Source organism: Rhinolophus sinicus, linkage group LG06 (assembly GCF_036562045.2).
Source record: "Rhinolophus sinicus isolate RSC01 linkage group LG06, ASM3656204v1, whole genome shotgun sequence".
Lineage (NCBI taxonomy): Eukaryota > Metazoa > Chordata > Mammalia > Chiroptera > Rhinolophidae > Rhinolophus > Rhinolophus sinicus.
In genome coordinates this window covers 81,165,418-81,192,105 of record NC_133756.1, presented here as the reverse complement: position 1 = coordinate 81,192,105, position 26,688 = coordinate 81,165,418, and the positions used below count along the sequence as shown (strand labels likewise).

General features: G+C 49.9%; 2 protein-coding genes across 38 annotated transcripts in view; one reads left to right on the top strand and one right to left on the bottom strand.

Annotated features, from left to right (window-relative positions):
• Positions 1–6,760, top strand: part of PHLDB1 (pleckstrin homology like domain family B member 1) — a 46,338-nt gene extending 39,578 nt beyond the window's left edge. For 20 of the 34 annotated variants that reach the window (XM_074335355.1, XM_074335364.1, XM_074335361.1 and 17 more), the window contains 3 exons: positions 4,360–4,445; positions 4,588–4,620; positions 5,392–6,760. In XM_074335355.1, coding sequence (XP_074191456.1) covers positions 4,360–4,445; positions 4,588–4,620; positions 5,392–5,532 — 260 coding nt within the window. In that variant the 3' untranslated portion in view covers positions 5,533–6,760. The remainder of the gene's footprint in view (positions 1–4,359; positions 4,446–4,587; positions 4,621–5,391) is intronic. The other 14 variants (XM_074335376.1, XM_074335379.1, XM_074335359.1 and 11 more) reach the window with 1 other exon arrangement.
• On the bottom strand, positions 170–26,394 carry LOC109437205 (trehalase). 4 transcript variants are annotated; one of them, XM_074335390.1, is made up of 15 exons: positions 26,260–26,394; positions 12,296–12,396; positions 12,026–12,170; positions 11,857–11,944; positions 10,598–10,698; positions 10,351–10,443; positions 10,112–10,228; positions 9,882–10,004; positions 9,617–9,666; positions 9,326–9,520; positions 8,566–8,783; positions 8,182–8,293; positions 7,721–7,833; positions 7,441–7,494; positions 170–303 (listed from the first exon to the last, which is right to left on the bottom strand). In XM_074335390.1, the coding sequence occupies exons 1-15, from the start codon at positions 26,346–26,348 to the stop codon at positions 289–291; spliced, it is 1,614 nt and encodes a 537-aa protein (XP_074191491.1). In that variant the 5' UTR covers positions 26,349–26,394; the 3' UTR covers positions 170–288. The 4 variants fall into 4 exon arrangements, with proteins under 4 accessions (XP_074191491.1, XP_074191488.1, XP_074191490.1 ...); XM_074335387.1 differs by lacking the exon at positions 170–303 and adding an exon at positions 6,890–7,221; XM_074335389.1 differs by lacking the exon at positions 170–303 and adding an exon at positions 6,890–7,221 and having other exon boundaries at positions 12,296–12,392; positions 26,260–26,360.
• Between the last annotated feature and the right edge of the window lie 294 nt (positions 26,395–26,688).

Genomic DNA, 26,688 nt, shown 5'->3' with positions numbered 1-26,688 from the left:
GAGTTCCTATAAGACTGACCCAGAGCCAGACTCCTGGACTCTGTCACCCAGGACAGCTGGTCTTCTGGAAGGAGGCTAAGCTTCCAAGTTGGGGGGCCAGATGCTTGGGCTGGGTTTTGTCCTCCCCTCCCCGAAAATATATAGAGTATACCTGGTTCACTTCCATTTATTTGTTAATCCATCCATTCATTTTTTCAGCAATTACTGAGCATCTAATAGGTTCCAGGCTCTGTTCTATGTTCTGGTGATGAGCAAGATGGCCACAGCTCTCTTCCTTGAAGCTTATTGTCAGGGAGGCAGATACTGAACAAAGAGTTAAAACAAAGCATGATGGGTATGCTGTAGGGACATCCAGATGCTGGGGCTACATGGAATCCTGTGGATCCCCCCTTGGGAAAGTTCTCAAAGATTCCAAGACAAGCTGTTGAGCAATGCCAAGGAGCACTCAGGACTGCCTTGGGGATAGGCCCACTGCCTGTCTTGCTCCCTCAGCTCTCTCCACTCAGCCTCTAGCTTAGTTTCCCATCTCTAGAATTCCCTCTGGACTTGGAACATGGGATGCTGTATTGTCCCCTGTTCGGGAGAGGCTAGGGTGTACTGCAGAAGCAACCAGTCCTAAGATCCCAATGGCTCAAAACCATAGCGTCTTCCTTCTTACTCCTGATACACATCCGTGTACATTGCAGGTGGTGGGCGCTCTGCTCTACATCGTTGTTCTCTTTGCCTCAGACGTGTCTTTCTGGAACATTGCTGGCTGGAGTAAACAGAAGCCTAAATGGGCCCTACATTGATATTAAATGCTCCGGCTGGGTTCGTTCACAAGTCACTGATAGGGTTGTTCAACCAGTCACCCAGACCCACCCAACCACAATGCTGGGAAGAGCAGTCCTACTTGGAGTCTGGAAGGAAAGGGCTAGATGTTTGGTGCCAAAGATGCCCACCCCTGGAGTGCCCTGCTTCCCCTCTCACCTGGTCCCTAACCAAGTGCCACCCCCTCCAAGAAGCCTTCTCTGACCACCTGGGCCCTGAGTGTAGGGAGACAGGAGAGGCAGAGGCACAAGTGTCCTCATGTTTTCACCTGGGCTGGGAATGGACTTTGTTGAGATTGAGAGGAACAGGCCTGGGGAGAAGAGCTTCATTTTAGGCATGCTGAGGTTGAAGTGCCCTGGGGACATCTAGATTTAGGGTAATGGTCAGGATTAGAGGCAGAGTGAAAGTTGAATCTGTTGGAATAATAATAGTAATAATAATAACAAAAATAGGAGATCATACTTATTAAAAACTTGCATGAACCAGATGCTGTGCTAAGCACTCTACATGCATCACCTCATTTAATCTTCATAATCTTGTGAGGGAAGCACTGTTTTTATACCCATTTTACAGATGAGGAAAATAAGGCTCAGAGAGGTTAATTAAATTGCTCAAGGTCTCACAGCTGTTAAGAGGCAGAGCTAAGACTGAACCTGGGCAATTAGAAGAGGCAGAGAGAGGGCTGCACCCTGGGACGCAGGAGGAACAGGAGGGACCAGCAAAGGGAGAAGGGGTGGGAGGCAGGAAGCCACATGCCAGGTGCTGGCACTTGGCATACGTGACCTTCCTTAATATCTATGAAACAAAAGGAGACCAGGTTCAAATGGGTAGAAACAGGGAAGGAAGCCAGACAAAGGAGCAGACATTTACACGCAGGGGGTGTCACCAGCTGAATGCTGCAGAAAGGCCAAGAATAATGTGGACCCAAAGGCCATTCGATTCAGAGATTGGAGCTTATTAAGAGAAAGATTTCTGCTGTGTACATAGGCAGGAGCCAGATTGCACAAGAGCAAGGATAGGTGGGTGGTAAGGAAGCAGAGGCAGGAGAGTGTTACTGTTTCCAGTGAAGGAAGAGAGGTGAGAGAACGGATGCTGGAGGGATGGTCAGGCCAGGGGATGGAAGTGTTGGATGAAGATGGGTCTGTAGTGGGATCAGGGCCCTGGATCAGTGTGCCTTGCCTACTCCTGCCTTGAACCTGCCATTCTCTCTGCCTTTGCCTGGACCCTCTTTCCACTTACTCAATGGAACCCCTCAATTCTACAGGGTCCAAATCAGATATTACCTCTGTAAAACGTTTCCTGACCCCACCTCACTGAGAATAGTTCCTGTCGTCTGCTGTATAATTCCTGTATTACACAGGGTCTGTCTGCCATGTAACATCAGCCCAGTGGCATAATGATGTGATGACAGATGCTGCATGTTATGTGCCAGACACTGCTGCACACTTTCAATATGTTCTCTCACTTGAATCATAACAACCAATGATGCATAGCTGCTCTCTTGGACACCCACGTCACACAGTTGATAAATGCTTTCTTCCCTACTAGACTGTAAGTTCCTAAGAGAAGGGTCTCTGACTCTCCTCTGGATCCCAGTGCTCAGGATTAATTTATTCAGCATCGACTGAGCACCTAGTGTGTGCTAGGTACATAGTTGTTGGTGTTGGAGAAGGTAGATCTATGAATTTAAAGGAGGGTTCAGATTCAGCATAAATTCCTATACAGAAGCACATGCATACTGTGGGAGCAAAGAGCACAGCCGTGCACCGTCGTGGTGACATTGGCAAAGGGTCTTGAAGATTACTTAGGAGTTTGCCAAGGCAGTGGGCTGGAGCCCATTCCAATGTATGCAGAGCACCTGTTAAGGGAACATGAGAAGCTCAGCCTGGCCAGACAGAACTTGGTGTTGGTGTAGGGGACGGGTGTGAGACAAGGCCAGAGGGACATGCTGGCATTGGCTGGTAAATAGCCTTGGCTGAGCCAAGGATGCAGCAGGCTCCCAGTGAGGGAACCAGCAGGGAAGCTTGTGAGCTGAGGCAGCAGGATTAGATTTGCTTTAGGAAGCTCATCCCCTCGGCATTAGGGAAGATGAGGTGAAGGGGCAGAGGGTGGGGCAGGGGCACGTTGGGAGGCTGTAGCAATGCTCCAGGATCCCATGACTCAGGCTTGAAATGACAGGAGGGTGGGGCAAGGTGCACACAGCCAGCCATCACCATCTGAGCTTAGTGACTGTGTGACCTCCCCTTTGTGTCTTCTCAGGCTTGCTTTCCAGGACGTCAGTTGTAGTGCCTGAGCAGTGTTTGCCATGAGACGAGATGGCCCAGGCCCTATGCTTTCCCTTGACTGCCCCTGTCCCTCCCACCGGAACGGTCACCTCTGCTCTGTTACGTTGCCTACCTCCTTCCTGCCATCCCTGCTTCCTGATACTAAATACTTCCTTCCATTTCTTAATACTAGAGTTGAATAGGTAAATGCATTCATATAGTTCAAAAATCAAAACATATAAAAAGGTTTAAATTGAGAATTATGCCCCACTCACTATAGGTAACCACTTTTATTAGACTCCTGTGTATCCTTCTAGAGTTTCTTTAGGGGAATATAAACAAATGCAAACATGTATTCTTGCCCCCCCTTTTTTAAATTAAAGTTTATTGGGGTGACAGTTGTTAGTAAAGTTAAATAGATTTGAGGTGTACAATTCTGTATTACATCATCTATAAATCCCATTGTGTGTTCACCACCCAGAGTCAGTTCTCCTTCCATCACCGTATATTTGATCCCTTCTTACCCCTTTTCTTACACAACAGGTAGCATATAATACATTCCTTTTTTCCCTGCTAACGTATCTAAGGGATCTTTCTATATCAAATACATCTATATCTAGATATTTATATCTGGATATATTTTATAGATTTATTTCTGAATAAAGATTTATATCAGATATTTTATAGATTTATTTCTGATATAGATTTATATCAGATATTTCTGCATTATCTGTATAACAGCTGTCTAGAATTCCACCATGTGGCTCACTATAATTTATCAGCCAGTCTCCACTTGATGGGTACGTGCGTTTTCCAGTCTTTTGTGACTACAAATACTGCTGCAGTGAATGATCTTGTAGATTTGTTATTTTGTACATGTGTAAGATAGATTTTCCTAAGTGTAATCATTGGCTCAAAGGGCCAACATCTTTCTGATTTTGGTAGATACGGCCAAATCTTCCATAAAGGCCTACCAGTTTATAATCCCACCTGCCATTTATTAGACTTCCTATTTCTCCACAGACTTGCCAAAAGTGTGCTATATATTTTTTGTATACTTTTGCCATTCCGATAGGTGAGAAGTGGTATCTCAGTGGCGTTCTAATTTACATTCTCTGTAATTCTGAATGACTTGAGCATTGAACATATCTTCAGGGCTCCATGTTGGGTTCTGTTCTGGAATCCTGGGAATCACTCTGTTTCCCAGACGGAGAAGCTCCATGTCAACACAGCATGATCTGAAGTATGATAGGCCTCCTCAGCCTGGCCCTTGCTTTCTTTGCAGACAAGCATGAGACGAAATTGAAGGGGATCATCTATTTCCAGGCCATTGAGGAGGTATACTATGACCACCTTCGTAGTGCAGCCAAGGTGAGGAGGGCAGAAGGGACAGCCATGGAGAATGGGTGGGCTCTGGGAGCAAAGGCCTCCAAGCTGCCCTTTTCAGAGGCTCAGACCCATCCCTTGTTCTCTTTGTAAACATTCTCTTCCTCTCTCCTTCTCCCCTTCCCAGAAGAGGTTTTTCAGCTTCACTATGGTGACTGAGGTACCCCTCCCCATATACAGTAACCAGAACTACCACATATTAACGTCTCCATACCCTACTCCACCCTGACCCTTTATTCTCCCCTAAAACCCCTCCCTTCCCCAGGCCTGAGGGAGGGATTGAAGGTGGGTTGCAGAGAGCAGGAAGCCCCTGTGGGCTTGAATTTGGCTTGCTTGCCTCCCTCTTCTGAGATGACAGCAGGATGTCTCCCAATGCGGGTAGGCAATGAAGAAGGTATGGTTAAAAGGGGAGTAGGGGGCCCTTGGAAACTGGATTTGGTAGAGGGGATTGAAAAACAGGAGATGTTTGAGGTTGGTCATCTGCCTCATTGCAGTGCACTCAAGCCTCAGCCCCCCCCCCCCCCAATCTCTGCTCCTCTGGGGTCCTGGGGTTCAGCATATCGCTTGTAGCCTTTTCCATCTGCCCCTCTTCTGCAGAGAGGAGAACTTCTGGTCCTCACTGGAATAGCCCTTTGTGTCTGATTCTTTTGATAATGACTTTTGTGCCTAGGGGTGCCAAGGAACAGTGCCCCCACCTCGCAGGATATGACCCTGCCAGGGTCCAAGGACTGCCCTTGTGTGTGGGGAACATCTCAGCTTGGGGCCCACTTGACCTGTGGGCACTAGACTTCCGGCCTATTTAGGACTCAGCCCTGAGCTCCAGGTTGTCCTGGAGACAGGAAGGAGAAAGGGCAGAGGCGGGTTACGAGAATGCTTTTGGTCGCCAGGGGTGAGCCCGCCTGGTCTTAGACTCTTCTCTCTCGCTCCACAGAGCCCGAACCCAGCCCTCACTTTCTGTGTGAAGACCCATGACCGGCTGTACTACATGGTGGCCCCATCTGCAGAGGCCATGCGCATCTGGATGGATGTCATTGTAACAGGGGCTGAGGGCTACACTCAGTTCATGAACTGACTGGGGTGGGCTTCCTGGACCCTAGGGCCGGCCCCAGGACCCATGCCTGACTACCTGCTGCTCTGCTTGTCCCTCAAGACAGAGTCACACCCTGGGTTCCCGACCTCATTGGGGTGCTCCTAGAGGAACTGGGAGGGCGAAGCGCGCCTGAGGCTTTTGTAACGTTGTGTACAGGAATATAACGTCCTGGAATATTCTGAGCTGGGCCCCCTAATGAACCAGCCAGGACATCAAAGGTAGGGAGGGGGCTTTGTTGCCTCCTGGGAGTCTAGAACTTGCAATAACCCTTCAGGGTCCTGCCCTCCCCAGCCTGTGTTCTCTTTTGTAAAGGATAAATTATGGTACCATAATCTGCCAAAGATCCCCTCTTGCCTCCGCCCTCTTTGCAGGGGCGTGGGGACTGAGCAGAGCCACATCCAGAGTGGGGTAACAGCTCAGGCAGTGTACTTCTCAAAGCCTGCTCTACGCCATTGTTCTCATTTATATATTTTATTACTTTGCTCAAGGGCCAGAGACCTCAAGTGTCATCCTTGAGGTCGCAGCCCCATCCTCTTTTTGCAGACGCATCACCATGATCACCATATTAACTGCTTCATTGCCGTGGTTACATACTAATTGCCATGGCTCCATGGCTCAGCCCACTGCTTAAGCTGTGGGCCCATCTGAGGGTACGTGCCATCATCTCTCCAGCTCAGGCCCTTGGACACCTCAGGCTGGGGGAAGGTACTGAACACCTCCTTGCCCCCAGCCTGTCTCCAGGCCCTGATGCACAGCCTGCCACCCCCTCCCCCCTGCCCTGGGCCAGGCCTCTCTCTTCCACTCGTGCCTTGCTTAGAGCCACAAGGGATGAAGCTGGGGTATCTAGATCCAGAGGAGGAGTGATGCAGATGGGAGACAAAGCTAGAAGGGCCATCCTAGGGGTGCTGTATAGGAATGAGTTTCTGCAAAGGATAGAGGGCTGCTACCTCAGGAAACCTGAACAGGAGAGGAAGCATCAGAGAGGGAAGACCCTGAGGTACTGCTACCCTCCCATCAGCCTCAGAAGGGTAATGAAACTGGAGAGCAGAGGACCAGGCTTCCAGCTGTCTGGCCTCAGCCCTTCATGCCTTAACACTACGCCCACCTCTCTGCCCCCCTTTCTAGCACTGGGCCATGGTTGCTGGGCCCAGGCTGGGTAATTTCAGTATTTGTAAGCATCTCAACAGAACAATAAAGCATTTGGAGTATGTGTTTGGGAGACCAAGTTGTGTGCGGCACTGGGATGCGGTCTGTGGGGTAGCAGGGCTGCTAGGTCTTCCCCCACAGAGCAGGATTTCCACCTTATTATTCCACCCAGGGCCCAACCTATGACCTCCATGTCCCTACTCTGTCCCCACTCCACTATGACCGAGGACTGGCTGGGGGCATAGGAGGGCATGGGGTCTCCAGGGATGGAGGATGAAGAGACAGAAGAAGGTAGGGACTCATGCACAAGTTTAATGAGGCAGAAGCTGGAGCCAGAGGAGGAACTGAAGGCAGATGGGACACCGAGGCCCATCACTGTGGCAGGAAGCTGAGCAGGAGGCTAAGCAACAGGGCAGCTGCGAGGCAGTGGGGCTCCAGGAAAGCTGTCTGGGTCCCTGAGCTCAGCCGGTCACCGTAGCGGTCCAAGAGCATCAGGACCACTCCGTTGGTCCAGCCAAACCCCTCCTGGAGAGAGGCATGGCCAGTGGGGCAAGACCTTTGGGGGAGGTCCTTGTAGGGGGTATGGGATCTCTACCCAGAGGCTCTGGCACCTGCCTCGCCTCAGGAGTGCCAAGGAGCACCAGTCAGGCTCCTCCCTGTGGACCTACAGCCTAGAGAGGGGAGGTCATGGTCAGCTGGGAGAGCAGAGGCCCATAGTTCCCTCTAGGTTGTTGGCCCACTCACCTGAACTTCATACTCCCCTCCGCCACCCGGCTGTCCACCGTTGCTGATGTCATACTGGGGACAAGAGGGCAAGCTCTAAGGTCAGTACTACCCCCAGCCCACGCACCCCAGCCCTCTAGGGGAAGCGAGAAATAGCCCCTTTGGAAGAAGCTGCTCTGGTCTGCAGTGCCCAAGAATAGCCACTGGGTGCCGCCACTGTCCCTGGGCCTGGACTTTGCAAAGCCTGACAATCCCACCATGGGAAGGAAGACTGGTGGGACGGGGCTCAGCGCCAGCTCACCTTCTCGTACATGGCTGACTTTTGGGAGTAGACATCAAAATTGGTTCGGATCCAATTCTGCGCCAGCTGGAAAGCCACTTCCTGGGTCCTGGGTGAAGGAGACTTGGCCAGACCTAGACCCCGCCCCGAGGCAGGACACTGAATCTCCAGAGCCTCCATCTCATGGGGAGCAGAGGCCCAAGCCTAACTCTCTTCAAGGAGGGAAAGAGGGCCCTAAGACCTCCTTCCGGGAGCCACAGGCCAACCTGCTCTAATCCAGGGCGCAGGTTTGGAGGGAGAGGACGGCCGATTCCCCTGACGGGTGGGAGTGGACGTAAATGTTCGCTGAGTGGGAGGCCGAGAGAGCAGAGGAGTCAGAGAGAGGCCCCCACACCCTTTGTTCACACCTCCCTAGTACTAGGGAGGCCGACCCTCTACACCCACAGGATAAGGCCTTGGATATGCCCATCCCTGCCTCCTACCTCTGATGACCAAGTCCTGCAGGGGAGCCCAAGCATTGGGGAAGTCCCACTGCTGGCCTGTCTTCCAGAGAGAGGTCGGGATCCCATACTGGTAGGTCAGGATCTTGCTGTCCTGGAAGGTTCCAGACATTATTATGACTGTGGGTGGGGGCTGGGGGGGGGGGAGCCAGGTGGCTGGGCCCTCCTAAAGCCAGATGTCCCTTTGCTGGCCTTCTCTTCTTGGCTCACAGCTGCCCCCTGGTGGCTGCATCGGGACTCAGGCCAAGACTCGGGGTTGGAAGCAGGAGGAGGAGGCTGTCACTTGCCAGAAGTCACTGCTCAGAGTCAGGGAGAGAACAGGTGGTCCTGTGCCTAGTGTACCAGCCCGCCAGCTGCCCCCCTTACCTCCAGGTATTTCAGAGCCTTGTCCACGACACCTGGGTCAGAGAAGCAGCCAGCCCAGAGAGGAGCGAGGTTGGATGGATAAAACTCTTGGTTCTTCTTTCCATTTTCAAGGTCATAGTCAAACCAGGCACCTTTCTCCTCATCCCATAGGATGGCCTTCAGGGCGGCCAAGCGCTGTTCCCACAAGTCTCTGTACTTCGTGGCTTGAGAGTCATTCCCTGGGGCAACATTGCCTTTAGGGCCCTGTGAACTTTGGCCTCTTCCTATTGTCCTCCCCAAGGACTAAGAAGTCCTGAGCACCAAGAGGACATGCCCACTGAGAGCCCACCACATTTTAGGCCTCTAGGACCTGGAATTCCCTGAGCAATGGTCCTATATGGCTGGCTCCCAGGACCTGCACTGTCCTGTCCCCTGAGTCCATCCTTGGGAAAGCATTGGCCGTGTTGGATTCCCTAGCTGTGAGGGAGTCAAAGAACAGCTGTCTGGAGAGAGGGGACAGAAGGAGTTTGGAAGTGTGGACTAGGGTGTCCTCTCACAGTACCTAGAAGGCCCTCCCAGTAAGAAAAAGAGGGGAAGTGAAAATAAAAGTGGGCTCCATTTGTATTCCTGCCCTGGCTACACTAGGGGTGAAGTATTGAGCAGGTTGGGAAGCTGGAGGCCCTTCACCCAAGGTCCTACTTCCAGCTCTATTGTCAAGGCTGCGGCAGGGACCCAAGCTGGACAAGCACCCCTGTTCCTCCCCTCCCACTGGCCTGCTCACCCAGGCTGGTGTAGAATTTGCTCATCAGCTTCTCTGCCTGGCACAGGAAGGCATTGAGGTCAACAGGCACAAATTTGCTGGTTCGTATGCTGCTCAGCAAGTTGGGGTTTGGGCCTCCAACGAGCCAGCGGGAAGAAAAATCCCAACCAGACTCGGCCCCAGCTTTGAGCTCAGCCCATAGAGCCTCCCGGTCCCCTGTGAGGGTAAGGCAGCGGCAGACAGCGGACCAGGGCCTGACACAGCTGCAGGCACACAGCCCCACCTAGACCCCCTCACCCTACTGCTGCTCACCTTCAGGCAAGGTGTCTGCCAGCTCTGCATCTTTGCTGTAGGACTCTGGCCTGGCAAGAGGAGAGTGGAGAGCCTGGCCCTAGGAGGCTGTATGAGGGCTGTGCCCAAACTGGGGACTGAGCTGGGTTGACTCAGCTGCTCTTGGAGACAACAGCCCTGGATTCTCCAGGGCTATCAGTCTCACCATCAGAGAGGTGGGGCTAAGTCACTTGCCCTCCTGCCAGGGGCCTGGTGACACTCAAATGCTGGTCAGGAGGTTCCTCACCTGGGTCCCCCATAAGGGACATAATAGCGATTCAGGACGTAGCTCTTTTCCCCCAAGCTCACAGAGATGTTCCTGTTCTCAGTCCAGAAGTCCAATTCCAAGGCTAGGGTCCCAATATTGTCCCTGGGGTGGAGCCAGGCACCACCTCAGCCCGGGCACACCTCCCCAGTCCCACCCTGGGAGGTCTCAGGTGTGGGGGCTGCAGGGAAGCACAGGGAGGGGGTCCCCACCGTAGGAAGGCGATGTCGTTGGTGTGAGTCACATAGCGGTCCATCATGAGCGTCAGGAGTGGGGGCTGGCTGCGCTGCAGGTAGTACACGCGGGCCCCGTTGGGGACATGTCCATAGCTGTCGAGAAGGAAGCCTGCTAACACGCCCCTGCCCAGCTGCCAGAGCCAAGACCGATCCAGCTCCGAGCCCATGGCACCTGCTTCTCCACCCCGGCCTTGAGGTGCCCAGCGCCCTCTTACGTTTGCACCAGGTCCAGGAAGTTCTGCAGCATGCCCTTCACCGTCTCAGGCATCTCAGAGAGGAGCAGACCCTCCATCACCCAGTAGGAGTCCCTGGGAAAAGGGACAGCTCAGGCTTCCTGCTCAGGCATCCCTGCACCGCCCTCTGCCCTGCACACTCAGGCCACAGGGTGCCGCACCATGCTCAGGCCACCCGCTGGCCCTGGGCTCCCCACCACTCCCATCCCTGAAGCCCCTGGCTACTCACCAGTAGTAGAACTCGAGAAAGCGCCCGCCGGGCACAATGAACGGGTGTTGTGAGTAGATCAGAGAGAACCGCTCAGGGTGGCGGAGGACCTCTGGCTTCACCTACAGTCAGGAGAGAGGGCACGGGGAGCCTAGACCCCCCACTTTCCCACGGAGTGGAGGCTGGAGGGGGCTGGGGCAGTGGAGGCCCTGGCAGATGCAGGCTTTGGAGCCAGTCAGCCCGGGCTTGGGTTCTGCTCTGCTAATGCCCAGCTCTGTGGGTGTGATCAAGGTCTGGGCCTCTGGGAATCTGGTCTGCTCACCCCCACATGTGGGCCTCTGGAGTCCCCACTGAGTGCGATGGTGTGTGGGAGCCCCGGCCACTCAGCCCGGCAGCAGCAGGTGCTCACCAAGCAGCCGCCACTCCTAGGACCCAGGTAGGGGACCATTGTTTCCGGCTCCCCTTGCCTTCCGAATCTCTGCTGCCACCAGCAAGCCAGACCCAGAGACACAGGGCCCCCCATTCTCTGGCCCATCCTTTCCCCAGTGAGGTAGATGTGGGTGAACGTGGCCAAGAGAGAGCAAGGTAGGATCAGAGGGGGCTTGCTGTGTGTCCATGACAGGTATTTGCTCTGTTCCTTTCCTGATAGTTCTGTATGAGTGAGTGTGGTTTTAGTGGGAGAGAGGTTTTGAGGGGAGCAATGGAATGGGGCTTGGGTTTGTTGGTGTGGGGGCTGGCGGGGGAAGCAGCCCACACTAGCCAAGGAGCCCAGAACACCACTCTGCCTGTGGGTGCCAGGGCCCGGGGAGGCCGGGTGGGAGGACAGGTGCCGTGCAGGCTTGGACAGTGCACTGCCCTCTCTGAGCCTCAGACAACAGGAGAGAAAGTGCCAATGAAAGGACTGTGCTGCTCACAGGGCTGGGCCACCATCAGCAGCAGCAGTGATCATTCCTGAGCAGAGTCCTGGCCTGAGGAGCTCAGGGAGGAGAGGGAGCAATTATCATGTGGTGTTGAGGAAGACTGGGCAGGCTGGAGGCGGAAGGACAGGCTAGGTTTGCCTGGGGAGAGGCTGGGAGGGCTTCAGGGAGGAGGTGAGGAGTTAGAAGAGGATGTTGCCCTTCTCCCCTTCAGAAATTCTTTTTAGAGAGCTTCTGTTCAAGGACCCAGGAGGTGGGGGCTTTGTGCTCAGGTAATTAGTCCCTATCCCCAAGCTGGTGTGTCCCTCTACTAGTAACTCCATTTCTCTTTTCAGGCCTGGGGAAGGCCCAGGCTCCTGATACCTTCTTTCCCAGTTTCTTCCAGAGCTGGTGCAGCTGCCCTGCCCAGGCTCGCAGCTTGAGGTCCGAGATCTTCTGTAGGAATCGGGGGCTGGAAGAACACCGGGCCCACAGAGTTCTGGGAGTCAGCCCATTTGAAGGGCCCTCTCCTGTTCCCTGTCCAGGCTTGTACCTGTCTTTCCAGTCTTCAGGGGTCCAGGGCTGCAGTTCCTGCCCCATGGCCTGGAAATGTTCTTCGAGGAACCCCTGAAGCTGCTGCTGGGGGATGCTGTGGTTGTGGGCGTTGGCTAGCTCCTTGAAGCGCTGTAGGACTTGTTCTGAGGAACAGGCAGCAGGGAGGGATCAATGGAACCCCATGAGCCCCTCCCTCATCAGAGGCCTGGTCTTGCCACTGCCCTTTGGTGGAAGGTTCAGGAGAAGGTGGGGCCCCCAAGTGCCTCACCTGGAGCTGAGGCCAGTGGCATGTCCACAAACTGCTTGTCGTCCTGGTAGAGCTTGGCCATCTGAACTTGGTGCAGAAGCTCCCCATGGCAGTAAATCTGGCTGCCGAGAGAGTTGAGGAGGGGAGCAGATCAGACCACACTATTAGGGGAGAAGAAAGGCTAGAGTCTGGGGCATATTCCCTGTACTGGGCAAGGGCTGTATGTGTGTGTGTCCATGTGTGGTAGGGGTTTGTGGGTGGTGGTAACATACAAGGCTCAGGGAACGAGGAGGGTCCTTGTCCATTAAAGGACCTAAGCAACTGCCTGAGCCCACATTAGTTGTTAATTTGAAACAGTATCGCATACCTGGTGGACAAAAGGAGATTACCACTTTAATCGGTGAGGTTATTCGGTTGGTGCAAAAGTAATTGTGGTTTAAAAGGTTAAAAATTATTGCAAAAACCGTAATTATTTTTGTACCAACCTAATAGAATAGGATGGACGAATTCTCTGTACAGTTGTCCTGTGTGGACCTGATCAGAAGGGCTTATGGCAAAAGCCTGTGAGTTGCACCCAGTGGCAATTGCTGAGATTTTGGACGAGAAATTTTCCAGATGCAATGTATGATATATGTCACTAGGGAGATACTTACTAGCTTGCTATTTGGTGTTGATTGAAATTGCCTCTATGACTGAAGAACAAAATATTCCTGAAACCTGAAATACCCATAATGTCTTGGGTGATGTCAGAGAAATATTCTGATAAAGAAGGCAGTGGTCCCAAAGGGTTCCTTAATAAAACAGAAGTAGTTTACACAGGAACATGCTACTTGGGGAATGCAAGGATGTACTTAGGAGTAGATGGCTTCTTTTCTCACAATGCTGAGACTTTGGAAGGACCCAAGGATTCACCAGAAGTTGCCCTGTGAACAGCTCTCTACTGACCAACAAAAAGCTGCTTGGTTTACTGATGGCACTTCCAAAGTGGCCAGACAGTATCTTGTTTGTAAGGCTACTGCACTCTGACTGATGGAAAGCTTTGGCAAACGTAGGAAATAATCAGTTCAGTGGGTTGAATTGCATGTTGTTTCCCTTGCAGTGATGGAAGGATTGAAAAATAAAAGCCCCTATGTCTGAGTTTTTATTGACTTATGGGGCAGGGGTCAGTGGCCAGGCCATGAAAAACTGGGCTATTAAAGGATGCCTGTATGGGGCATAATCCTAAGGAAATCACTATGGGAATTTAAAAGGCACATTAAAATAGCTGGTTGTAGATGAAAATGCTTAAAATACTATATTGTACCAGAAGATACTATACCAACTTGGACAACCCATAGTTGGACAACAATGGGCCAAGAGATACCACATCAAATGGACATATCACGTGTTATATCATCCTGAGTGGCAGCTTGATAGAGAATTGGAAAGGACAATTGAAATATTTGTTGTCTAAAATAGGGAGAGATTAAAGCATGAAAGGCGGGCTTACACACCTTCACAAGTGTGTGCTCACACTCAACATGGGGGCAGGGGTCAAGAGAGGAGTCCTGTTGGAAAAATTCCCCTGCTTTTCTGGGGAATCTGGGAAGAGGGGGTGGGAGAGGTTGCTGGTAGGACTACACAATTATTGTCCACAGCATCTTGACTTACTTTTTTCGTACCTGATGCAGTGGTCCCAGGACCAGGACTGCAACTGTGGTGACATAAGCAGGGGTGATCCCTAAGCAAGAAAATGTAACTTTTTTGCGGGGGCTGGGGGGTAGATCAGGATTTCTTCGATTCCTTGTTGGTTTAAATGTAACTGTCTAAATTGGATGTCAGTGAAAGCAGCTGTATTGCTGAATGTTAGGAATCGCCCACTCATCCTGGACTATGTAACCCTATCCTATATGAATGGGAGGGGACTGTGGGGGACGCACTTTCAAAATTGGTATTGCTGCTGGCAATTTGGACCAGCACAATGGCCAAACCTAACGTCTCTTCCAAAGATGGAAAAGTTTAGTAAAAATCAATGACAGATGGAGAGGAGAAACAGAAACAGTAGCTGGGGGTAAAGGGATGAATAAACGGGTATGCAACAAAAATGGGAAATCCACTGGTGCCTGGAGAGAGGCTCAGAGCAAGAGGTTATTATTGTCTTTAGCACAATTACACCAGATACCTGAAATGGTGAAGCCACATGGTTTGCCATGACCATACCTGCCTTTGGAACCTGACACAGTTGAATGAAAGAAAGCCTGCAAACCTGAGTGGCACTACTCTGAGAGGCATTTTCATCTTAGGATATGAGCTAGACTAATTGTTGACAACTGAAGGGAACTCCAGGAATGTGCCAATGTCTTTTTTTTTTTTTCCTCGCCTTCTTCCGCCTCCCGCCCCCCCCACTCTGGTTCAAGCCGTTGTTTCTCAGTCTAGTTGTGTAGGACACAGCTCCCTGGCCCATGCTGGTATTATGAGCCTTGCGCTCCCCCCCAGCTGAGGCAGTCAGTCGCCGGTCTCTGGTCGGCTGCTCACACTGGCTGCCAGCCACTTACTCTGGCCACCGGCCACTCCTGGCAGCACACAGCACCCCGCAGCAGCACTCAGCTGCTCTTTGGTTGGCCTCTCACAGCAGCTCACTGAAGCTCTCGCCAGCTGCCAGCTGCTCACGATGACTGCCGGCCACTCACGCTGGCCACTGGTCACTCATGGCAATACACGGTAGCTAGCAGCAGAGCATCGTCAGCCCACGGCAGCTCACTCCAAGGTCCAGCTGCTCACGGCAGCCCAGCTCCAGGGAGAGCCATTGTTCACAATCTTAGTTGTTAGTTGTAGAGGGCACAGCTCACTAGCCCATGTGGGAATCAAACCGGCAACCTAGGCATTAGGAGCATGGTACTCCAACCACCTGAGCCACCTGGCTGGCTCCGCCCGGCCAATGTCTTTTTACTCTAAGTTTTCAGGTTACACCTACTACGAAGGATATCACTTGCGAAGGAATTTCCAGGAGCTACTCCCTACTGGGTCTTTGGACTGTGTGGTTTACAGCTGCAGGCAGACTATTTGCCCTGTGTCGTGCGGGGAGTCATGCGGGGTCTCTGCTCCCGCTCCCTGCACAAGAACGCAGGATATGGTGAGGCCAAAAAGGAACACCCACAGAGCCATAGTTAGGGGAGTCATATCACTATATTCTCGCTGGCGGCATCCGCCTCTCTGCAATCCGCTCTTACTAGCTCAGCCACCATCCTCTTGCTAGGCCCCCATTTTTTGCTATCATAGCCACAGCAGTTATATTAGTGGCCAATGGCTCACCGGTTACAGCTGACGGCCATCCAATCACAGTTGATGGCCATTTACTACCTGAGCCAGCACCTGTCTATGTGAGGCCAAGAGCCTGGAAACTACTTTCTGGGGCTCTGCCCCCACACTCCACCCCTATAGGCTCTCGCCTCACAATCTACATGACAAGCATCTTCCGCGAGGAGCCTGGAGGTGAATGCAATATCCTGGACACAGCCAGGCTCTCTGGGCACAGCCAGGGTTTCTCAGGGCACCACCAGTGCTTCTGGGCACAGCCAGACTTCCTGGGCTTCTTAGGGTACCACCAGTCTTTCCGGACACAGCCAGGGCCTCTCAGGGCACTGCCACTCTCTCTGGACACAGCTCAACTTCCTGGACACAGCTAGGGCTCTCAAGGCACTGCCACTCTCTCTGGACACAGCCAGACTTCCTGGACTCAGCCAGGGCTCTCAGGGCACTGTCATTCTCTCTGGGCACACCAGACTTCCTGGACTCAGCCAGGGCTCTCAGGGCACTGCCACTCTCTCTGGGAACAGCCCGACTTCCTGGGCACAGCCAGGGTATCTTCAGGGCTCAGCCTGACTTCCTGGACTCAGCCAGGGCTCTCAGGGCACTGCTACTCTCTGTGGGCACAGCCACACTTCCTGGACACAGCCAGGGCTCTCAGGGCACTGACACTCTCTCTGGGCCTCTCAGGGTACTGTGCTGGAACAACAGCGGCTCACAGTCAAGGTGCTTACATGTTCTCAATGGCGGCCGGTCAAGACACAAAAGCAAACATCGGCCAGTTCCACTACATGGTGGTATGTTCCCAAACAGTCAAGTGGTCCATTAAATTAGAGATAACACCCATTCCCCATAGTCCATAGTCATTCGCCAGGGCTATCCTGGGGGTGAGGGAAGACCTTGACCTCACCCTCATCTCCCACGGAGGACTCTGCAAGCCTTTCCTCCTGGGACAAGTCCCGCATCCGGGCTGCCTCAGCAAGCACTCCCCAGCCCACAGGGCCGCAACGACCTTCGCTTTCTCCAGCTTATGCTGGTTGTAGAACCGTCCACATCTTCCCACCTTCCACGGGGGTCCAGCTCTCTGGCAGCTGCTCCTCCTGGTCTTCCTGAGACTGAGTGTCCACACGCACAAACTGCTCCACTGCCCTTCGGGGAGCTTTGGCCGGCACCATATCCTGCCAACTACGCCATGTGTTGTGCAGGAGGCCCTGCTCACTGCGCCATTTGTCGCGTGGGGCGGCCTGCAGGGTCTCTGTTCCTGCTCCCCACATAAGAACGCAGGACATGGTGAGGCCAAAAAGGAACACCCACGGAGCCATAGGTAGGGGAGTCATATCACTATATACAGAAGCACTGGTGGTGCCCTGAGAAACCCTAGCTGTGTCCGGGAAGACAGGTGGTACCTTAAGAAGCCCAGGAAGTCTGGCCATGCCCAGAAGCACTGGTGGTGCCCTGAGACACCCTGGCTGTGCCCAGAGAGCCTGGCTGTGTCCAGGATATTGCATTCACCTCCAGGCTCCTCGCACAGGGCCCCTCGCGGAAGACGCTTGTCATGTAGATTGTGAGGCAAGAGCCTGTAGGGGTGGAGTGTGGGGGCAGAGCCCCAGAAAGTAGTTTCCAGGCTCTCGGCCTCACATAGACAGGTGCTGGCTCAGGTAGTAAATGGCCATCAACTGTGATTGGATGGCCATCAGTTGCTGCTAGTTGGCCGTCAGCTGTAACCAGTGAGCCATTGGCCACTAATGTAACTGCTGTGGCTACGCTAGCAAAAAATGGGGGCCTAGCAAGAGGATGGTGGCTGAACCTGCAAGCGGCAGAGTAAGGGTTGCGAACAGTGTTGCTCCTGGTTCCTGTGTCTCCAATCCAGCCGCCAGCGAGAATATAGTGGTATGACTCCCCTACCTATGGCTCCGTGGGTGTTCCTTTTTGGCCTCACCATATCCTGAGTTCTTATGTGGGGAGCGGGAGCAGAGACCCTGCAGGCCGCCCCGCATGACAAATGGTGCAGCGAGCAGGGTCTCCTGCACGACACCCTGTAACTATAAACCTTGACTATCAGATGCTTAGAAAGGTCCTCTATTTTAATGGACAAAATAGAGCAGCGGCATGGCCCATGTGTCACTGTGCTATATGCACAAATGCACATCACCCTTGTTTTTGTAGAAAGCTATTAAACAGAATAGAAAAATATTAGTTTCATATGGAATTAAAGCAGTAGGTATCACATGGTATATCCAAAGTCCCCTAGGGACCATCCCCATCCCGAGACAAGGAAGGCTATAGGAGGCCTTATGGCATCCTCAGAATAAATACATCTAGGAGTGACTGCCACCAATCTAACCTTAGATGGGGGACCTGCCTTTTCTGGGTACAAAATATGTATCCTAACTGCAGTCAGACCCTTAGTCCACAATGACAACACACTTGGTGGGTTAAACAACATCGGCCCGTGAGACAAAAAGGGCTGTGGGGGAGTCAGGTCACCCACTATGGAACAAACTGAATTTGCTTTTAATGAGGAAAGGCATTCAGATGAAATATATTTATTAATTAGAATAAACATATTAGAAGGGGTTCTCTTTTAGGAGGAAAGTAAAAGGTGGGAGTCAGCCTGGAAAGATGATGACGTTTTAGTGAAGCGGCTCAGGCCAAGGCAACAATTAGTGCTGGATAATGCTGGGGACAGCACTGGGAAAGGTTTGTACTCTTGCACAACAAGAGCTCTTAATTACCTCAATGCTGATCGAAGCCAAAGTAGCCATGGTGCAATGGCCCTCCATACTAGCTGCTGAGGCTCAGGGGAATGTTATGGACCTGTGAACCTATGGCAGTTCCCTGGGACACTTGTATTTTATATGGATGCACTATGACTGCCCTTGCTCCAAGAATAGGTCAGAAGAAGATATACCCCAGTGGAAATCAATCTCAGAACCAGCCTCCAAGTACCAGTTCGTTTGGCCTCTAACTGACTTGGAACCCAGAAATAGTAAATAACAATTACAAATCATGGCCACTTGTAGTGATGCGTGTCCATAATAATATTTGGTATATGGGCAAGGTTGGATTCCATTGGGAACGCATAGAAAATACTTCTGTAATTCTTACAGATTCGTTCTGTAATAAAACTGAGTTGTACTATAACCATACTAGGATATGGTATAATACTGGTACTATTGGTACAATTCAGCTACCTTATATAAATAAGCCATATGATAATACTGATCTTGATGATTAAATATATTGGGAGCTCGAGTTAAAGCCTTATCAAAATGTAATACCAGTGGAAAATGACTGCTTGAGGAAGAACTGGATTTAGCTAATTTCTATGCTAAGTAGTTCTGCACAAGTTTATTATAAGATTAAAAGTAGTGGCAGATCAAGGAGGGAAATGAGTAATCAAATTAGAACAAAAATATGAAAATGTATATAAAGGCTTTATAAGCCAGGTTACTTGTTTCTTTAAATCTATCCCTTTAAATCTGCACTGGCTCCTCCAAATGTTAGGCATAGTTATACTGATATAATTGCTGTATTATGTAATCACTATACTAAATGCAAATGCTCAGACAAGTATGATGGTTTTTCTATTAGAGAGCCTAGGCCAAGGGCCAGAGGGGTGGTGGGCTGAATTCAATTCTGCCTGTAACTACCTGAAGTTAGTGCAGACTCCACAGGCTTAAGGGCACATTCTCTAATGAAATTGCTCTCATTCTGTTCATTTCACAAGACATATATGGTGAGGTCTGGGAGGGACCTGAATACAGACCTTCTTTGTTCTCTCCGCAGGGAATCAGGATTCATTACCCTCCTGGCACATTGATGTGTTCACCAACCAGGACTCTCCACTGAGCTTTGATGTCCAGAGTTTTTATTAGGGTCTGATTACATAGGTAGGATTGATTGAATCATTGGCCACATGATTGAACTCAATCTCCAGCCCCACTCTCCTCCCTGGAGGTTGGGCTGATATCAGGTGGCCCAACCCCTTAATCACATGGATTTTCTGGCATGGCCTGCCCCCATCCTGACTCATCTCATTAGCATGACTCATCGATGCCTCCCCACCACCAAGAGCACCTCATTAACATAAACCATCAGAGACCACCCTGAATACCAATGACACTCTTATCACCTGGGAAATGCCAAGACCTTAGAGCTTACATGCCTGGAAACCAAATAAAAAGATAGACAAATTCTTTGTTATACAACAGGCCACCCTGGTCTTTGTCCATGGGTTCCTTATAATAAATACCAGTAACACCTCTTTGAGCATCTGCATTTGGTATAGCATTTGTATAACAGATAAAGTAATAGTTGCTTTATCAACATGCGTATACCTAACATTTAGAGCTACTGTAGGGTAGGGATAGGAGGCTTTTAATTCAATTTCTCAACACATTTGACCATCAACATTAATATTATAATCTAACCAACAATGCCAGTGTTTTTACCATATCACACTATGGTAGATGTAACCTGGAAAAGTAGTCAAAAGATGTTCACACATTACTCGAGTCCCATGGAGTCACTAATAATTAGTCATCATCATAGCGTATGACCAAAATGTTTCCCAGAGCGAGGCCACTCGGGTTGCAGGCTTCCACTCCATCTCGTCAGGTTCCAAAGTAGGAATGGTCTCAGCAATGTATAGTTTCACCTTTTCAGGCATCTGTTATTACTGAGCTAAGGGGTGATATCATTTCTTCCTCTGAGACTCTTTTAAAGTATTAATATAATAGTGGATTTCCTTCATTGCATTTATTATTAATCCATTTATCCATTCCTTTACTCTCAGCTACTATTTCTCCTTCTTTCCATTTATATCCAAACTTTTCCACCTTTGCAAAAGACATTAGGTTTGACCACTGTGCTGGTTCAAATGGCAGGCAGCAATACTAGTCTAGCACATGCCTCCCCCACAGTCCTCTCCCACTCGTATAGCATAGGGTTACATAGTCCAGGATGAGTGGGCGATTCCTACTGCCAGGCAACACAGCTGCTTTCACTGACACCCAGTTTAGCCAGGTGGGGTGTAGGTACAACCTGCCCCATCAGCCTATTAGGAATTCTGACATAATGGTTTAAAGGTATAATTACAATTTCTTGCTGAGGGATCATCCCTGCTTCTGGCACTTGTAGCTGCAGTCTTGGTCCTGGGACCAAGGTAGGAAAAAAAAGTTGAAGGGCTGTGGGAAGAAAGAAAAAAGAACAGCTGTACCGTCATCTTCCTCCCATGGGAAGAAGAGTATAGTTATAGGTACCAACATCCTCTCCACCCCTGTTCCATAGATTGCCCAAGAGAAGCAGAGGAATCTATCTAGTAGGGACACTGTTGAGTGTGGGCACACACTTGTGAAAGTGTGTAAGCCAGCCCTTCATATCTATATCTCCCCCTGTTTTAGACAACCAATGTTTTAATTGTTTATCCCAATTCTCTATCAAACCATTACTCTGCGGATTAAAGTGTGTTCTCTTGGTCTGAAGAAATGTAACTCAGTTGTCCAAATTGTTGCAGTGTCTTCTGTTCTGGTCCTTTTATAATATTTTGAGTATTTGTATCTACCATTGGGTATGCAAAGCCCAGTCCAGAGTAGGTGTCTGTTTCTCTCAGGATCCATCTATAGCCTTCTAGGTCTTCCAGCATCGTCCAGCTTGCCAGCTATATGCATGTCCTTTCCCCTAGGGACTCTGCCCCACAGCCATCTGTAGTCTGTCTCTCTTTTTGGCAAACAGAACAATTCTTATTGGCATTTTGTGCTTTAGAGAATACAAGTGGAATATTCAGTCCATCTCTGCATTGCTGCAACCTCCAAATGTCCACTCAGTTCAGGAACCCAAGTGGCCACCTCACATGAGTACACTGGGATACCCACTTGCTGGCTCCGGTTACCTTCCAAAGAAGGGGGTTCTTCTAACTGGCATCAATATGTTCTACTTTAATGCACCACTCAGATTCCCAGAGGACTGTGCCACGTTAAGGGCATTGTTTTTATAGACTATGATGAGATACGTAAAGTGTTAACAGGAGCATGCTTGTGAGCTGGCAGGATGGCACACAGTTACCAGGAGTGAGCTTGTGGGCTGACAGGAACAAGCTTAAATATTCACTGCTTGGCTCTGAGTCCCCAGGCCAGCACTGCTCCTGCAGATTGACAAGCACCTTACATCCATCATAGGTGGGAACAGAACACTTCCCAATCAAAACGGCAACCCCCTGCACACTAACACTCATCATAGATGGGAACAGAATAGTTCCCAGTTGCAGCAGCAGCCCCCTGCAAGCTGAGATCCATCATAGATGGGAACAGGACAGTTCCCAGAAGAAGACAATTGTAACGGCAGCCCACCCTCCCAGTCCCCCAACCCCCCACAAGATGACAAGCACCCTACATCCTGCATGGAAAAATATAAAACCCCAGCACTCCTTCTCATCAAGGTAGCTGTCTCTATCAGGCTCTACCCTGGAGAAGCTCCCTTGCCAATATTTCTCTTTACCCCTCTGTCTTAGCCACTGTCTCCATCAGACTCTGCCCTGGGAAACTTCTGCCAGGATCTCTCTTACCCCTCTGTCTCGGCAACTCTTTCTCAGGCTGCCCTGGCAAAACTTCTTCTGCCAGTTCCAAACAGAACTCTCTCTCTCTTTTTGACTTTCAATAAATATTTTCTTATACTCTTGTAGAGTTTCATAAATGCTTTTACATTCCACGAACAACCAGGGGTTAATTCTACGCCAATACAAACCAGTTTTCTGCCTGCTGATAAGGCCAGGCCATTGGCCGCTGACTAAGAGTATGTAAAACCCCAAACACAGTGGCAAACAGCACGTAATTCAGACCACCAAGCTGATTTGGTTTTATCATCTTCGATCAGAGTGGCAGCCTTCCAAACAGTATGTTACCTGTTCACCTTAGAACTACCATCCATAAACCAAGGAGCTCTTTGTTGGTCAGTCGAGAGTTGTTTATAAAGCACTATCCAAGTGACAATAGAGTCCAGCTGCTCCTAGGTGGTTTTAAAGTCAGTCCTCGGGGAAAAGAGTACCTGATCTTGAATACACTGAGTTACTGTACATTCCCCTAGTAGCATGTGCCTTCATAAACCATTTTCATTTTATGATGGAACTTTTCTGGGCACTGCCCACCCTCTTAGAGCATTTCTCCAATATCACCCAAGATAGTATGGCTATTTCAGGTTTCAAGATTATCTTATGTCCTTCAGTCTTAGGGGCCGTTTCAATTCATGTTTGACAGCATGATAGTAATTGCCTCTCAGATAGAAATTCTCTACTCCAAAGTCTCAGCAGTCATGCTGGGAGGTGCCCAAAGCCTTTTGCTATAAGCCCTAGACTATGCTCCACAGAAGTTTACAATCTGTGTGGACTTGGACAACCTTATTTGTTATCCTTTGCAATGTCTGATTAATATTGCTTGATGGGTGGATTTACATGCCTATTGTTTTATAATGCTAGATGGTGGAAACGTTTTCCAGTCAGACAAAATATCCATCCCTGAAACACATTCAGGTAAAAATAGATGCAACCGCTTCACATAAAAACTGTTCAAACATACCAATTTTCATCCAAGCGTTTGCCTTAGTCCCATCAACCCTTGCATTCCCAACTGTGGCCCCTTTAGGACTTCACCAGCAGTTTTTGGTTTTCCAGTATTGGGTAGGTAAAGTCTTCCCAGTTAGACATAATAACCAGTGTCAGAAAATATCCAAGTGAAGGAGAAGCAACCACTTGACAAAGAGTCTGTTTAAACATTCCAAGTTTCATCTGAACTTTTACCTTAATCCTATCAACTCTTGCCTTCCTATATCCTCTCAATCTGATTGTAGCCCCTTTTAGTACCACAGTGGCTTTTGGTACCACAGTGCCTAGGGTTCCCGTGTCACAAAGTCCAAGAAGCTTCTCTACCCTCTGACTATTTTGCCCACTCATCTGCATAAGGCTTTGAGTTCCCAGCAGGAGATAGAGCTAAGGGGCCCTGAGCCTTTCAGCAATCTTTATGCTGATCAAATTTCAGGACAATTGCTCCAACAGATTGGAAATCAGTTTTCTCATTGTCATCTTTGCCTTGCAGTTTTCCAAATTCCTCCAAAGTAGGGTGAATAAAGCAGATTCATTTAGGGCCCATCCATTTTGGGAGGCCTACAGGGGCTCGCATTGGTCCACTCAACATCTAAGAGTGCTGCATTAAGATCTTTGTTTTGATCCTATCAACAGCTGCTTTATTCATTCCATTTCTTAGTAACCACTTAAAGGTTTCCACTCTGCTGGGATTAGTCCCTTGACTCTTCTCCTTTCTCTTCCTCCTTTGTTTTGCCCCCATAAATGTTTGCTTCATTCACCTCATTTCTTAATAACTGTTCAAAGATATCTCCCTACTTAGATGAGTCCCTTGGCTCTCTCCTTTGTCTACCCCATTCTCTTAGGAATTTTCTTCATTATTTGTTATTTCAGAATAATTTTTTCCTTAGGAAATGGCTCTGAGGCTAGTGGCTATGGATCTTCCCCAATACACTCCTTCAGCAAGGACCCTGAGACGAGAGTCTGTAGTTTGGACTGGTCAGAATCTAAGCTTGGCCCATCTCTCTTTCATTTTTGCTGTTATAGTTAACAATAATCAAGGAATTGTATTTTTTAATATTTTCTTATTATTTTGCATTTTCTTATGCATCCAATGAGCCAACATCCCAGGAGATGGGTCCAAATTTTTTCATTCCATTGGTAATTTTCACCTTCAGTAACTGATCGTAGCACAACTACTGTTCCAAACAATGGGTGATCCTGTGGCCACCCAGTAATCAAAGGGTCCTCATCCCTTGCCCTTTCGTCTTGCTCTTCCGAAGTCACATGTTTCAGTGAGTCAAGGTCATCCTAGTAAATCACACATTTTCTGACACCAACTGCAATATGGCAGTATAATTCTGGCACTAAGCAGCTAGCTCAGACACCAACCCCAGGTCAAGAGCACAGTCCACAGTATGAGTGCCCTCACTCCAGGCAACAGTTGCAAGTTCAGAGACTCCCAAGCTACCCCCACTTCTGACCAGCAGGCTACAAGTTCAGGAATTCACACAAACACCTCCAGTTCGATATTTTGCTCTGCCTCATAAGTCTTTGTGTACTTATGGCCTTGGGCCATGCCAGACATTTTATGCTAATAATGATTTTTATGCTGGAGGCCAAGAGCCACCTAGTACCGCTTTGACCTTTCGAGACTTGGAGACTGAGTAACTAAGGTCAACCATGTGGATACTCTATCCCTCTGTAACTGATCCCCAACAAAAATCCCAGATGACAAGGCCTAGGTCAGTTTCCAAGTTGACCATACTTCACGTGTGCTGTCACACATTGTTGCTGGAAAAATTAGGTGCTATCTGTATTAATCCATTGGGAGAGGACAACTGGAAGCTTGTGTTGCTTCTCTCTTAGATTCTGCCTTATACACCTTTTACCTTTCCTGATTCTAGTCTTTATCCTTTCACTGTAATAACCTGTAACCATGGATAGAACCATTCGGTGGTACTGATAAGTCCCTGAAGCTGAGGGTGGGCTTAGGGACCGGCGACACGGTCTTCTTGCCATGCTTTTGACAACAAACCTAATGCTTGACAAAACACTTGATCACATAGCCTCTCTGAAATTCTTATTACAATTACTCAGGACAAAACTTATGAATGACCCCAGATGTGTCCTTTCCCTTTATACTCCGTAAATCAACCACCAGCAAGTCTGATCAGCTAAAGCTCCAGTATGTATGTACCCCATTCTGAACCTCTTCGCACCTTGCTGCTCCTACCACTGAAGCCTAAGCCCTGCTTCCCTCTTCCCTGGAGCGCCCTGTCTCCCGCAGCCTATTCCTACTTCTATCCCAACCATACAGACCCTGTTCCTGATCCTTGAACAGTGATCTCAGGCCTTTGTACTGTAGTTTTCATGCCTGGACTGTCTTCTCCCAGATCGGCACAGGGATGGATCCTTCCACAATTATGCTCAGGTACCTTCCCTCCCCTTCCTATCTGAAACACTCTCTGTTCACCCCCGAGTGGCTCCCTAACTTTATTTTACATTATTTTAGTGTTTCTGTCACTGTTTAGCTTCTAGTATTATTTTTCTTGCTTATTATGTAAGATCAATAGAGGCAGGGACCTCATTTTTCTTGTTCACTGCTACAACCCAAGAGACACAGTGAGAGCTCAATAAATCCATGTTGAATGAAGAATAGACGATACCCTGTGAGTCCGGGAGGGAGGACAGGATCATTTATCTCTATTATTTGGAGGTGGAAACTATGGCTCTGGAAAGAGGTTTGACCTGCCCTTGGTCACCGAGGTCAGAGGTCAAATCCAGGAGCTCTTTTCAGGCACTTACTCCCCCTCTCACACTCAAGCTAGAGAAATTGGGCAGAACATTTCCTAGAACAATCCTGAGAACAACCCTGTGCAGTTCAAGGGGCAACTTGGAGGGCGGGCAGGAGGGAGGGCTGTGGCCAGCAGGCTCCTGGATCATGCATAGGCCAACCTCAGGTAGCTCCGTCTTTCCCCACATAGGAAATCGGTGCCTGGCATACAGCCTACTACACAAGGAAACCGAATTTCCTTTCCTTCCCTTCTCTCGGAAGGGCTTGATATCTCAGCCTTTCGAACCCTGGTCGTCCTGTCCCATCCCCAGCTGCCTTCCCCATTCCTACCTCTCACAGGGTGGGGGAAGGGCCTCCTGAGACCCCAGCACCGGCCCCAGCAGAAGCAGCAGGCATAGCTCCCAGATCCTCCCAGGCATGGTCGCTATGTCTGTGGCCTAATGAGCAAGCCCAGGTACTTCCTGCTCACAGGCGTACAGCCTGGCTCTCCTGCCCAGGTAGGGCAGCCAAAGTCCACGTTTGAGGCGTGTTCACCTGCGGGTGTGTGTGCCTGATTTACTTGTGGCTACTTGCTGTTCTGCTCTCAGCTCACAGTAGTGACAGTAGTGAGGATATTTGCAAGGGGTCTTGAAGATTACTTACTAGGAGTTTGCCAAGGCAGTGGGCTGGAGCCCATTCCAATGTATGCAGAGCACCTGTTAAGGGAACATGAGAAGCTCAGCCTGGCCAGACAGAACTTGGTGTTGGTGTAGGGGACGG

Bases quoted from the DNA above. Each gene is read 5' to 3' on its own strand.
- LOC109437205 (XM_074335387.1), bottom strand. From the start codon at position 26,348: ATGCCTGGGAGGATCTGGGAGCTATGCCTGCTGCTTCTGCTGGGGCCG. The intron at 9,667-9,881 runs GTGAGGAACCTC...TCCTCTTGCCAG, and splicing joins GTCCCTTATGGGGGACCCAG to GCCAGAGTCCTACAGCAAAG. The intron at 7,834-8,181 runs GTAGGAGGCAGG...GGCGGGGTCTAG, and splicing joins GCAGGACTTGGTCATCAGAG to GTCTGGCCAAGTCTCCTTCA.